At 44.8% G+C, this 14,772-nt stretch overlaps 1 protein-coding gene across 1 annotated transcript in view; it reads right to left on the bottom strand.

The window, feature by feature from the left end:
* Positions 1-13,469, bottom strand: part of LOC101022282 (guanine nucleotide-binding protein subunit alpha-14) — a 221,603-nt gene extending 208,134 nt beyond the window's left edge. Inside the window, exon 1 of the mRNA XM_003911836.5 lies at positions 11,547-13,469. Coding sequence (XP_003911885.1) covers positions 11,547-11,670 — 124 coding nt within the window. The 5' untranslated portion in view covers positions 11,671-13,469. The remainder of the gene's footprint in view (positions 1-11,546) is intronic.
* Positions 13,470-14,772: the final 1,303 nt, after the last annotated feature.

Raw genomic sequence — 14,772 nt, 5'->3', positions numbered from 1 at the left:
TCTTACTGGAATATGGCTCCTCAGCACAACTAAGTTCATTAATAGAAATATAACTACCTAATGGTTATTAGCCATAAGATCATTGCAGTTTTTAGAAGCACAACTTTTTGAAGAGTACATGCAAGTACAAGGATCTATACAAACATGAACATTTGCTACTTTTTGAAATAATTCTTGCCAAAGTAAAACATACCTATGTGCTTGCTCTTCCTCTTTGTCCACCAGCCTGGCACTTTGGGACAAATGCAAAAAGACCCCTACAAATTACCCAGCTTAGCCCTTAAAGTCCCTTCATCAAATTGATGAGGGAGAGATTTCTTCACCTGCAAGCAACAAAGTATTCCCTAGACAGATTAGTCTCAGGTGCATCCTGGAAGTCTGTTGAAAGCCCAGTGTGACAATCAGAGGCTGACCAGCTCCTGAGTTCCAGGCCAATGCTATAAAATAGAGGTTCTCAAACTTGAGTGTGTATTAGGATCACCTGGAGAGCTTATTAAACTGCAGATTGCTGGCTCCACTCCAGAAGTTCTGCTTCAGACAGCTAAGATGGGGACTTAAGAGTCTGCATTTCTAACAAGGTCCCAGGAGGTGCTGATGCCAATGCTGCAGATCCTGGGAACACACTTTGAGAACCACTGGTAGAAAACATCTGATGACAGAATTTGAAAGACCCCAGAGGTCATCTGGTCCAACCTTTTCATTTTATAGGTAAGGACCCTGGGGTTCAGAGGAAATGTCTTGCTGCTGGTCATATACCCAATAACTCAGAGCCTCCCCTCACCAAAAAAAGCAACTCGGTTCCCAGAGCCTAAACATACTGTTCATCTCATGATGCCAAGTTCTGGCCACACATCAGGTCGCCACTCTGAGAAGGAGCACCAGCAGGGTCTTCATGCTGTTGACTGTCTTCTGCACATGCCCTTCTGGGATGTACATGGTAGTTCCGTCAGGACCTCACAATGGTAGATGAATGACCTGAGCCCAGATAGCAGATTTGGCAGTGCAATGGGCACTACTTCTTGGATCTGGGGAAAGGGGAGGTGGGAGAAGAGCTATGGACTCAAAACACGTTTACTGGTGGTGTTTACAGCTCCTGGAGTACTAACTTCTTGAAGAAAAAAAATAGTTCCCATTAAGAGGTACTGGGTCATGAACTAATCAGATCTCTGCTGGCTTGAACTTTCAACTTCCTAAGTTTTACCACTTTTCACTGTTCTTTGCTATTAATTTCCTTTCTGTTCCACAATTCCAAGAATAGCACTGTCTCCTTTACCTTGACTCTCGCTGTAATGGACTCTTTAAACCTAAGAAGCACACACTGAGAAAGAAAAAAAACAGGAGACCAGGCCCTGAAACCTGCAGTGGCCATTAATTGAGTAGATATTGACCTCACCTCATCCATCAACTTCAGAGAAAATTTAAATTTTGCACAATTCAAACCACATATGGAATGAATTTCTGTATCCTATCAGCAACCTCATAAGTAATTTTCTTAAGTATATTTTAACTTATCTATTCTATTGTTAAAATTGTTGAGCCGGGTGCAGTGGCTCATGCCTATAATTCCAATGATGCTGGAGACTGAGGTAAGAGGGTCGCTTGATACTAGGAGTTCAAAACCAGCCTGGGCAATAGCAAGACCCCATCTCCCAAGAAATATTTAAAACTTAGCCAGCTGTGGTGGCATGCCTGTAGTCCCAGCTACTCGGGAGGCGGAGGTAGAAGGATTGCTTGAGCCCAGGAGGTCAAGGCTTTAGTAAATCATGAAAAGAAAAATTATTTTGGTTGTTAATACTGAGTACCAGGAGGAGGCATATCACATAGGTAATACTTTTGTGTTCACATTCTAGAAAACTTTAGCTTTTATTGCTACTGTCTGGTTTTATATGTGCAAGTTTATTCTGAAAAAATACTGGAAGATCAATATATTAAATATCAAATGTAGTCTTATAATGAAGTAATTAACAGGACTCTGAATGATCAAGAGCACTTGCTTGTTCTGTAACATGGGTATATCAACATGTATTCATGGAAGAATATTTCACATTTGATAGTCAACTAGCCTATCTCATTTCAGATTGGTCAAGTATCATTCTGGCTTTCAGTGCTCACACTGTACCGTCCAGTCATTATTGAAACATTGCACCAGCCACAAAACTGGTTCAGGTGCCAGGATACAGGAACAAGACAGCACAGCCCCACTCTCACGGAGCTTGCAATCTATTGGGGGGCAGATGAGCCAACAAGTAAGCAAATAAGAATATCAGGTAAATTCCAAGATTAACAGCTATGAAGAAATAAAGCCAAGTTATAGAACCAGACAACTAAGAGTAAATGGTGCAAGGACGATTTCAGGTAGTATGATCTGGAAAGGGCTTGTCAAGAGAAGAACTTTTGAGCTGAGACGTGAAGATAAGGAAGAAATAGCCATGTACATGGAACAAGAGTGGGGAACAGAAAAGAATGTTCCAGGCAGAAAAAAGAACAAGCTTAAAGACCCATAGGTAACAAATGTGCATCTGAAGAACACAAAGAAGGTGAGTGTGGCTTCAGCCCAGCGAACCAGTGGGAGAATGACCCTGTGTACATTCTGAGAAGTAGGAAGGCATTTGGCATTTATTCCAAGTGTAAGTAAAAGACACTGAATTTAAGTAAGATAATAATACAATCTAAGTTTTTAAATGGACCAAAGAAGGGCAAATGTGGGGTGGGAAATCAAGAGGACACTGCAATAACGCAGGTGAATTGCAGCTTTGGATAAGGGAAGAAGGGGTGAGATTTGGCAAATGTTTAACACCAGAGACAATGCTGGCAGATGGGCTGTGAGAGTTTCCCGGGATAATAGGATACATGTGTGAAATTTTCATAGCCCTGTAGAATAAAGGCATGATTTTAAAAAACAAATTCAAGAAATTAACTGGAGCAATATTAAATACATCTTAATATTTAAAGACATCTACCTCCTTTTCTTTTCATGATTCCATTGTCTGAAAGCTTACATTTAGTTTTTCTTTGAGTCTGCCTTTACCAATCCATTTAGGAAAAGCTATTTTATGGAAAATCTCACATTTTTGTTGTGGATCTTTGTAATTTGGGGCTGCCCAGCACCTGAGCACTTATCTTCTGGGGGAAGGGTTTCAAGAAAGGTAGGAGGCAGCAGCCCACCCCCTTTCCCTATGGTAGAAAGCTAAGGCTGGCAGAATTTTATTTCACACACACCTAAAATAAATAGCACTGACTATGTGCCAGGCACTAATCTAAACGCTCTAAAAATGACGACTCATTTAATTCTTATAATAGTATCTACCTCATTGGGTTGTTATTCCCCTTTAACAGACAAAAACTAATGTACATTCAAGGATGCACACAGCTTATCAGTGGAAGAGCCTATATTTTAAACCCAGCAAGCCTGGCTCCAAGGAACATTCTCCTAACCGCGATGTCACACTGCCTCTCCCCAACAACGTGGTAGTTCAGCACAATCAGACAGATGGAGGTTTTGAAAAGTGACACCAGGGTGCAGAAGATGGTCACAGGTGATTTGCAGCTCTGCTGTGAATATAAGTGTCGAGCAGCAGCAGTGACTGGCAGGGCGGTGGAGTCCACTGACTGTGTCCTTAACAGCCTTGTCTGGTACTAGTGTTTGTTATGTCCAGAGTCCTTTAAATCCTGCCCTTTTGCTGAGCCTCCTATCCAATTTCCATTAATTCTATTTCCTGCTTCCACTCTAATAAATTATTACTCTGCTTACATGGTCTACAATCAAGAATCTTGGCCAGTATGGCTAATTTACCCATCAGCAGAGAGCCAATCTTCATAATGAATGTGAGAGCTCTTGCAGAGGCTTTTGTGGTCCCTTCCAACTTTACAGCCCTTGGATTCACACTAGTATATTTTCTTCCTCTAACAGTATTTGCAGCTGTGGCTACCTGGCTCACAGGGATCCCGGTCCCCGGCCATCTGCACTCAGGTGATAGTCATGTCCATGATGCACGTCACCTGGCCAGAACTGATTGATCCAGGAGTGCACCCCGATGCCACAACCTGGCTAAAGGTTGGCGGAGAGGGCTCTCAAGCTTGGAAGGGGATGGAGTCAAGTCGTGTTGATGGCTATGCCTAGAGAAGAGTCCCCTAACCCAACTGCCCTGGCACTTGGTCTTTCTCTACTATTCAAATCCTCTTTGAATTCCATGAGATGCACTGGTGACAATCCTTCCGATAAATTATTGTCTTCTCTTTAAATTTCAACCGTCTTTAGTATCATCTTAGCTTTGCTGCAATAATTCACTGAAAATCCCTCTCCTACTCCCCAATATCATGACCTCCCTTCATATAGCCCTACAGATGGGAGTTGTTACAGTGGTATTTTCCCCTTGTGGTTTAAGTATCATGGGAAATGAGAAAGCAAAAGATGACAGACTAGAAGGCATCTTTTAAAAAGAAAAACAAACAAAAAAGAGAAAAACAAAAAAAACATTTGAGGATGAAGACTTTATTTACATTGCTTTTTGCCAAACTCCACTGTCAGATTTTTCCACTTTATATCTGCCCACTGCTTAAGACTTATTAAAGCCTCAAAACTTTCATCCTCTAATGACATGATTTAGCACCTTGATTCTTTTGGTATTTGGATACTGTACTAGTAATTGATCTGAATTAGGGACTTGATAGCTTTGTTTCAAATGGCTTAAACATTTTTTAAAAAGATCCAGTTCTCCACTAAAAGGAACCACAGCCCCTCTGAGAAATGACTGAGTTCTTCCCCAGCTGCAGAAGAATTGGTACAAGATGAGCCTGGGGCATGTTGTTATGCCAGAAAACAATGAAATGCTCAAAGATCGAAAACAATAAGGTCAAGGATCATTGAATGGATAAAGTCCGGTAAATAGTCCGAAATATCATCCATCAATAAAGCTCCGGATCTCGTTACTCGGGGAAAAAGAGGCTCAGGAAAAAGGAAACAAAGGCTCGAGAATCCGGCTCGAGGAAACAAAGGAAGGAAGGAACAAAGACTCCGGAAACAAAGGCTCGAGAACAAAGGCTCAAATCCGGCTATTAATCAGATAAAGTCTAAATGTGGAGAGTGCTGGAGTTGGAAAATCATTCTGCAGACACCATGTTATAGATTGGATCAGGTGGAAACCATCAATGACTCCTAAATTTTGATAAAAAGCAGGGTATTTACATGACCTTATAAAGTGTCTCTCCACAAAATTATGATACAGTGGATAAAACAGACAATATCTTAACGAGGTCATCAGAGTTATCACCACCACAGAGGGGCAGATGGACATGGTGTGCCTCCAGATGCCACCCCCGAGAAGGACACAACAGCACGTATCCAGTGTTCCAGCCAGAAAAGCACAGTTGGAATCTCTAATTGTAAGAAAATCACCAGTTAAATCCCAAATGAGAAACTGTCTGTTGAAAAAGGGAGAGGGGACTGTATTTTTCAAAAATTCAAATCAAAGAAGCAATGACTTTGTGGAAAAGTTCAGATTAAAGAAACTAAAAGGATACGAGAACCAAATGCAATCCCTGAGCCTCCCCTGGACCTTGTACTGGAGGTGGGGGAACACCACTAAGGACATTACTGAGTCAACCTACAAAACTGGGATATGGATAATAGATTGGACACAAATATTGCATCAAAGTGAAATGTACTGACATTTCATAAGTGTACTGCGCTTATGTAAGAGATTATCCCTATTTTTAGAAAAACACACTGAAGTGTTTAGGGAAAAAAAGGCCACAATACATATAATTTACCCTCAAACATTGCCAAGGGAAAAGGGCATACCTGTGTTGTTTGTGCTATTCTTATTCCTGCAAATTCTTTATACATTTTAAATCAGTTCCAAATAAAAAGTAAAAAAAAAAGAAAAAAAAAAGTGACTGCAAAGGCACAGGGAACTTTCTGGGATGATGGAAGGGTTTTTAGGTTGTGATCATACATTTGTCAAAACTCAAAGTGTACACTTGAGGCTGCTGACTTACTGTATTCAATAAAGATGATTTGCAAAGGTACAAAGGGTAAAAGTCCAGTATTTCAAAAGATTCTATATTCCTTTAAAGGCAGACAGAAGAAGGGGTACGTGCATTTGCCTCTTGAAAGGCCTCAGGAACTGCTGTGTTATGGATGGAAGCAAGCTATCTGGTGAGATTGGTTTGCTCCAGCCAGGATGAACAGAAGCCACAGACAAAACCACACAATCCTCCTTTCTGAAGCATATTATGGCAAAGAAAAGCAAGCATTTTTGTATTAATGTCTATTTTAGAGTGAACACAATACTCCCATAACTGGTTAAAATAAAACACAGGCCAGGCACTGTGGCTCATGCCTGTAATCCCGGCACTTTGGGAGGCTGAGGCAGGCGGATCACTTGAAGTCAGGAGTTTGAGACCAGCCTGGCCAACATGGTGAAACCCTGTCTCTACAAAAAAAAAAAAAAAAAAAAAAAATTAAAAACTTAGCTGGGCATGGTAGTGGATGCCTGTAATCCCAGCTACTTGTGAGGCTGAGGCAGGAGAATCACTTGAACCTGTGATTCTGTGAGGTTCCAGGGAGCCAGGATCATGCCACTGCATTCCAGCCTGGGCAACAGAGCATGACTGTCTCAAAAACAAACAAAAAATAAAACAAAACACAAAAACTCAATGAAATCTGGCCCCCAAGGGATCCTTCATATGATCCCAGATCCTTAGAACACCATTTACTGTCCTCAGAAATTTCCCTAGATGGTGAGGAGAGTTTTTGCATGTCTCTCCCAAGCCCCCACGCGCAGACAATAGTTTGCATCTTACCCTCCCCATAGGTCAGGGCCTACTCAGATGACGCCTCCTCCAGAGATTCCCCCTTTATGCTCTGCCTGTTCCACCTCTTAATCTAAGCTTTTATGTCCATCTTCCTCATAACAGCTATTTGTGAACTGTCCTTCTCCAACTCAGCCCTTGGGAAGGAATCCCTGCACTGTGGCTGGCACCTTGGAAAAGGATGTTGCATTGAACTAAGCTCAGATAAAGGAATGCGGGCATATTTACCATTTCATTCCTTTTCTCCTTCACAGAATGGGAATTCACAGAGTAGGAAGGTGTTGTCATTTTTTTTCTTCCTCTTTCTCTTTCTCTCTGTCTCTTTCCTTTCTTTTTTTTTTTTTCTGAGACAGAGTTTTGCTCTTATTGCCCAGGCTGGAGTGCAATGGCACGAACTCGGCTCACTGCAACCTCTGCCTCCCAGGTTCAAGCAATTCTCTTGCCTCAACCTCCTGAGAAGCTGGGATTACAGGCATGTGCCACCATGCCTGGCTAATTTTGTATTTTTAGTAAAGACGGGGTTTCTCCATGTTGATCAGGCTGGTCTCGAACTCCCGATCTCAGGTGATCCACCCACCTCAGCCTCCCAAAGTGCTGGGATTACAGGGTAAGCCACTGCACCCAGCCAGTGTTGTCACTTTCTATGTTGAAACTCAGATTATTTGCACCATTTTCTGGAACGGACTTCCTGCCCAGGAACATGATAGCTAATTCTAAAATGGGATCTTGTTATAATCAATCCAGTAAAACTTTTTGGGACCAGATTTTCAACTTTTTGGTGTAAGTAGGAAGAGAGATTTTAAGCTCAGAAAACACTAAGGGAAACTCAAAGCAAAACATTTCTGTTAAAGCACTACCAGAACAATTTATACAAACTTCTATGCAACCCATAGTTGGTCAACTAAAAATGGAAAACGACACCTCTCTAGGACCTGAAGATATTCAAAAACAGTGATGATAGCCGACACTGACCACTCACTGCCATCCAAAGCCTGGAGAAGTTAGTCCACAGCTAAGACACTATAGGGCTAGGGTTCAAACCCAGGCAGACTGGCCTAAGAATCTACATTTTTCATCTCTACACTATTGTTTCTGGCTGAACTTAGTCCTCCCGCCAAAGCTTATATGTTGAAATCCCAACCACTAGTACCTCAGAATGTAACCGTATTTGAAGATAATGTCTTTAAAGAGGTGATTAAAATGAGTGGAGCCCTAATACAATAGGAACTGGCGTCCTTATAAAACGAAGTGGCCTGGCACAGTGGCTCACGCCTGTAATCCCAACACTTTGAGAAGTTGAGGCAGAGGGATCATTTGAGCCCAGGAGTTTGAGACCAGCCTAGGCAACAAAAGCTAAGAAAAAGAAAAGAAAAATAAGCCCAGCATGGTGGCTCACACCTGTAATCCCAATTACTAGGGAGGCTGAGGTGGGAAGATTGCTTGAGTCCAGGAGGTCAAGGCTGTAGAAAGCCGTGACTGTACTACTGAACTTCAACCTAAAGAGTGTCAAAAAAAAAAAAAAAAAAAAAAAAAAGAAAAGAAAAAGACAGGGATGTGCATGCCCAGAAGAAAGGCCATATGAGGCCACAGGCAGAAGGCAGCTGTCTGCAAGCCAAGGAAAGAGGCCTCCAGAAAAACCAAACCTACCGAGCCAACACCTTGCTCTTCGACTTCCAGCTCCACAACTGTGAGAAAATTAATTTCCTTTGCTTAAGCCTCCCAAGTCTGTGGTATTTTGTTATGGCAGCCCTAGCAAACTAATTCAGCCAGTATGTGTTAAATACCAATTCCTCTTCCTTCCAGAGAGCTCCAAGGTGAGCTCTGCATCCAGAATTAAAACACTCAACCCAATTAACAAGCCATACTTCACCAATCTGCGTTTAACAGGAAAATCAATAAAAGATCTCATTTTCCCTTATTTAATAGCTATTCTCCTGACACTTTCTCCCTATAGCTGATCAGTACTCACCAATGTTCTTATCAGAACTCCTTTTTGTCCTACTTTTATGCAAGGAACTGGTAAGAAATTTCTTTCTACTAAATTCAACCATCTCCTTTATTTTCTCCATGTCTTTCTGATGAGAAGGCGTCACACCAACATCTTGCAATTATTAGCCTTAACCAAACAACAGCTTTTATCTTTCCCTAGTAGACGCTAACCCATGCTTTTATTAAGCAGAAACAGGAATACTGCACTTCAGATACATCCTAAAATCATTTTGTTGCAAAAGCATGCTTCATTTTGAAAGAGATGGTGGCTTTGGAGGTCATCCCATGCTCCACAAAAGGATTCCAAACTCCCATTTGCAAAGTGGGGTTTTTAACTGAGACACCTGAACAGTGGATGCTCTAATCCACCTACCAGAGATGGGTGAATTTTTCACTCAAATTGCATGACTTCAGACAAAACAGTGCCTACCCTCCCCTAAAATTCCTCTCTCCTCTGAGTCACTGGCTCTTCCTTGAGAAGAAATGGAGCTGTGCCCCAGGACTGTACAGATTGAAATAAATCAGAGGTTTTGAAGTCCATCCTTGGAGTTCTGAACAGCTCCGTGTACTTTGGAAACTATTTTTCACAGGACAGTTTTCACTAAGGGGATGTACTAGTCACAACTCGGCAAGATGAAAATGGTGTCCAGAGGTCAGACAGTGCCACAAGGCGGTAGGAGGAGGACTGGAGCAAGGGCCTGGGGAAATGAAGAAGACCCTGGGTCACCCCTGATTAATGTGACTTTCAGGGCAAACAATTTACCTACAAACATTCCTCCCCAATTTTGTGTGTCAATGCAAACATTTTACATCAAACAAACAGGCTTATTATCAATACAGTATGGCTCAGCTGACTGCACAATTTTTCATACAGAGAGCCAGCGTTTGTCAAGCTCCTGGTATATTCTGGACACTGTACTGCACATGTTGACAAATCAAAGCATTGCAAAATGAAATAGGGTTCAGCCTGCCCTTAAAAAAAGTACATATGCAACTAGACCCCTCTGGTTTGTGGGGTTCAGGGCAAAAGTACAAAACTCCCCCTCCTAGTTATTTTCTAGTGTTAATCAAGCTAGCAAACTGTCATGTATTCCTCCTCCCTTGACAAAAGTAGCTTTATAGCAGCCTAGAAGGCCAGGGACAGTTTAGAATTTTCAGACCCTTCAGAGTTATGGGCCAGACACAGAAATAGCAGACTTGGCCCATGAACAGAGCCCCTTCCCTTCCCCACCCAAGCTCCCTCTCTCCTAGGGGGGCCTCTTGGGCACCCACGGGGACTCCCTCCTCTCCTATCCAGCCCACATTTCCAAACTCTTTTATGCCCCAGCAAACAGCTGCCCCTATGTGAGCTCTCCAGGGATCAGGCCTGCCCTTTCTAGGGCTCAGGCCTTAGAAGCTAGTATGGGGCCCTTTGGGCTGGGTATTCCATCCAGGTCTTGGGAGGGAAGGGGCAGCATGATCTCTGGGTAGCCAGCCCCCTTGGACCTACAGACTTCCAGGTCTATGGGGAGGGGCACACCCCCCGCAACCCCCAGAAGGCCAGACTGGGCCCTTTAAACCCAGGGGATAAGGGTAAGGGTATTCTTCCGCCCAGGTCTGAAGGCCGTACTGGCTGAGATCCTTCTCTATACTACACTAACTAGATCAACTTTTTCTTTCCTTGAAGCTTTCTGGGAGGGTGACACCTATACAAGGAATAAAGATGAATAAACAGATGGTATAAGAGAAGATTCCTGTTCAAAAGGGATGAAAGAAAAAAAGCTGAAATCTTTGTGGAAAAATTGACAGCTGATACCATGGTCTGAAAGAAAAGGTAAAATGTTCCTCAAACAGCAAATGTGTTGACAGCGTTCTAGAAAGTCTGAGGAGGTGGGATCCTCACCTCATGGCATAACTTGGGCAAACCTTCAACTGTTTTCTTTCTGTGTTTGAAAGTGGATGTCCTACCCAGACCTTTGCAGAGAGACCAAAGGAGCTGGATGAAGACCGGCCAGAGGCACCAGGGCAGCCAACCTAAATCCTAGGGCGTGGACACACCGAGTCAAGATGAGCAAGGGAGGTTTGGGTCTGCTGCAAACACAAAGGCCTGGCCAAAGGGACCCATGGGGGGCAGGCATAGGAGCTCACGGTCAGAGGAGCAGCAACGGCATGGGCTTCACCCCCACAGCTGACCTAGCATCGGCTTTGCCTTTTCTCAATCAGGGCAAGTTGGTCAGTTCTCCAGGCCTCCATGTTTTAATTCTCTAGAATAGAGGTATCACCTGCGCCATCACCAGGTGATGATGCCCTAAGAACTTAGCACGGTCTGCCACATGGTAAATTCTCAAGATGCTTCATCTAGAACTGAAAGTGTGCGGGTCAGAGCTAGCCCTGAACCCAAGATGTGGGTCACCATAGACCCCAAGCTGGGTGTGCTGCGGGCGGAGGAGTGGAGGGGGTTTTGGGGAGAGGGGCACACCGAAACACATAGGGTACAGCGGTCAAGAGGTCAAGTGTTACAGGTCCCTGTCCCGTTTGGGGGCAGGGAAGGGGGTGCGTTTTCATGTCGCCCAGCCAGAGATGTAAAGAACAGACGCCCTAAGGCCCGAAGTTGCTGGCATCCATGAGCTCCAAGGTGGAGGAGGAGGAAGCCGTCCTGCACTCCGGTGGGCTCCAGGGCCACGCGGGTCCGGGCCAGTAGAGCGGCCGGGAAGGCTCGGGAGGGGAACGCCTGGCTCGCGGGGGTGGGAGACGCAGCCACTCACCCAGCAGCAGCAGCTTGAGCTCGCGGCGCGCGTCCTTCTTGTCCCGACGAAGCTGCCGCTCGATCTCCGCACTGATGCGCTGCGACTCCTTCTCCTCCGCAGACAGGCAGCAGCAGCCAGCCATGGTGGGCTCAGCTCAGCACCCGACGGGGCGACGCGGCCCCGAGCACTCGAATCTTCGGCCCGGCCACTCACCCGGCCAGCACGCGACGGGCACAGGGGTGTGGAAAGACCGGGGCCGATTTGAGCTTTGGACTAACAGGCCTGGACCTCCGAGGCTCAATTCCCCCTCGAAAGTCGGCTCTGAGGCGGGGACGAATCCCGAATGCTGGGAACACTCGAGTGCACCCCGGATCCGGGCTCAGCCTGCCCCACTCTCGCTCTGGGGAGGAGGAGGGCGAGTCAAGAAGTTGGGAGCGTTGCTGGCCCCGGGAAGATGCGAGCGCCCCTTGGCACAGGAGCCGGACAGCAGTCAGGGGGCGCAGACGACAGTTGGAACGTCGGTGCTCCGGGGGGAGTAGGATCTCCTGGGCCTAGGGGTTTCCCCAGGCGGGAGGTAGGCGCGGAGTGGGTTGGAGGCAAAGGACCTGGCTGGCCTTTGCCTGGAAAGTTCTGAAAACCTCAGCAGTGACCGCAGACTAAGACCAAGTGGAAAAGTTCCCGCTAGCGCTTGTGGCTCTAAGTGGCAGGAGGAGGCGGAGCATCTCGAACCTGCAGCCCTGGCGTCTGCTGGACTTGGCCTTCTAGGCACCCCAAGCCGAAGGCGCCTGGAAGTGAAAGGGGACCAGCAGGGGGCGCGGAGCAGGGGGTGGGAGCTGGCTTCTCAGGGAGCAGCCCCCACACTCGCCTCCCTGGCTGTGGCGTCCCGGCCGAAGTTTGCTCTAACCTGCGCGCTCTGGCAGCCAGGCCCCGGTTTCTGACAGGTGAGTGAGTTTCGCCAACTCACTCGCTCGGAGAAGGCGGCAGCAGGCTGGAAGAGGAGCGGCGCCAAGCGTCTGCTGCGAGACGCAAAGCCCCGAGGTTCTACCCGGACCTGAAGTGGAAGCTTGCCCACCAGCTTCACCACCACGCACACCCGGGTTTCCTAGACGGGCTCCTTCCGCTTCCTGGACGCCCGGGCCCAGCTTGGTCAGCTCGGCAATTTGCCTGTAAAGTGTGGCTGGGCCGAGCCTGGTGGCTCTGAGCTCGGAGAAGGAGCCGCGCTAGGTTCAATTATAAGAGAACTGCAAGAGCCCAGGGTAAATATCCTCTTGGCCTCCGGATGAGGGGGCTGGGGAGAAAGGGAACGGCTGATTGCTTTGCATTTTATGATGGGAAAGACACCTGCTTTGTAGAAAGGGCTGACACGTTCCTGGTAGCACCTGGCAAGTTTCCTGCCCAGCCCCAAAACCTAACAGCCGCCTTGCGATTGTGTCCTCACTGACACCTTGGCCAGGATCCTGGAACATCAGGGTCAAGTTTGAGCAGCATTAATAAAAACTTAAAATTAAAAAGCACTTCTTGTACTTAAGTGGCACAATAAAATGCATATTACAACATCTGACTTTTGTCTGTGTAGATTTTGATGCAGAAAAGGGAAGGTGGAGAGAGGGGATCCTATTGGCCACAGCAATGAACGTTCTTTCCTTCTCAAATCAGTATAGGCTATATGCTAATGGAGCGTTAGGCAATTAGATAATGCTTCCTCTACTAAGAGCAGGCATAAGTGCCTTTGAGTAGCAAGTATTTTATCAGTTCAAACTGAGGAGCACATTGAGTGGAATGGTATGTGTCATTATATAAAGAAGTTGGTATCGCGATGCTATCTGGCTGCATGTTCTTATTATTTTGCAGTTTAAGAAATGTAGAGGAATCAGACATTAAAAATGTGCATACATTCTTTAATGTGTGACTATTTTAGTTTTCTTGCAGGCATACATTGACGGTAACAGTGACCCCTACAGGAAAACTCCTGGACATTTCACATTTGATCTTTGGCCATTTAATAGCCTGTTTCTTCTCTCTCAGCGCTTACGGATTCATTTACAATTTGAGAATAAGATCGCTTGGCTTCTCAAAGTCATGGTTGCATCATAATTATTATCATTTTAAAATTATAAATTTTTTAAAATGATTAAAACTGGGGCAAATTTGAACTCTTACGTTAACTGGAATTACTGATACTGACCTATTAGGTTTAAAGTTGCTAAGATTTTTAAAATGTTCTGAAACATATTGATTATGGCAAATTTGTACAACTTCCCTGGGCTAGTTAGCTTGGCAGTATATATCTGAAGCCTTAGACATGTCCATCCCCTTTGGTCAAACCAGTAATTTCTCCCTTAAGAAATAACTAGAAAGAAGCCTCGTGATTTATGCAAAGGTTTTATTGCCAATACAACAACAAAAACTCACAACCTAGATACCTAACAGCAGGGAAGAGGTCAACTTAAATTATGGTTTATCCATACAATGAGATATTTTGGAGCCATGAAATATGTGGATATGTGAGTAATAAACATGTGAATAAATTTGGAGAAAATCCTCAAAGTACATTGAATGAAAAAGGCAAGATCCAAAAATATAAAGAGTATGATAAGTTTTAGTATGAGAATACACATACATATTTTTAAGAGACTAAAGGGACACACATCAAAAAGGTAACTTGCTCTGAGTCATGGCTGCTTGGTTGATTTTCATTGTCTATTAGAAAATTTGGGCCGGGTACAGTGGCTCACATCTGTAATCCCAGCATTTTGGGAGGCCGAGGCGGACAGATCACCTGAGGTCGGGAGTTCGAGACCAGCCAGCCTGACCAACATGGAGATACCCCGTCTCTACTAAAAATACAAAATTAGCTGGGCGTGGTGGCACATGCCTGTAATCCCAGCTACTTGGGAGGCTGAGGCAGGAGAATCACTTGAACCCGGAAGGCGGAGGTTGTGGTGAGCCGAGATCGCGCCATTGCACTCCAGCCTGGGCAACGAGAGCCAAACCCTGTCTCAAAAAAAAAAAAAAAGTAAAGAAAATTTGGGGCAACTTACATAAAGTTATTTAGGCTCCACTTTCCTTAACTATAAGATGAGAGGGATAAGCCAAAATAAGCTCAAAAGGATCACCCAACTCTAACATGCAATTATTTCTTTGATGACATTCACACTTATCCAAAATAAATTTATTTTAAAATAATCAAAAACCTAAAGTTGTTATTGAGCATCAGCCACTGGTAAGAAATAGAAAACTGGGA

The sequence above is a fragment of the Papio anubis genome, chromosome 13 (assembly GCF_008728515.1).
Source record: "Papio anubis isolate 15944 chromosome 13, Panubis1.0, whole genome shotgun sequence".
Classification (NCBI taxonomy): Eukaryota; Metazoa; Chordata; class Mammalia; order Primates; family Cercopithecidae; genus Papio; species Papio anubis.
The sequence above is the reverse complement of the archived record's forward strand: the minus strand, read 5'-3'. Positions and strand labels throughout refer to the sequence as shown.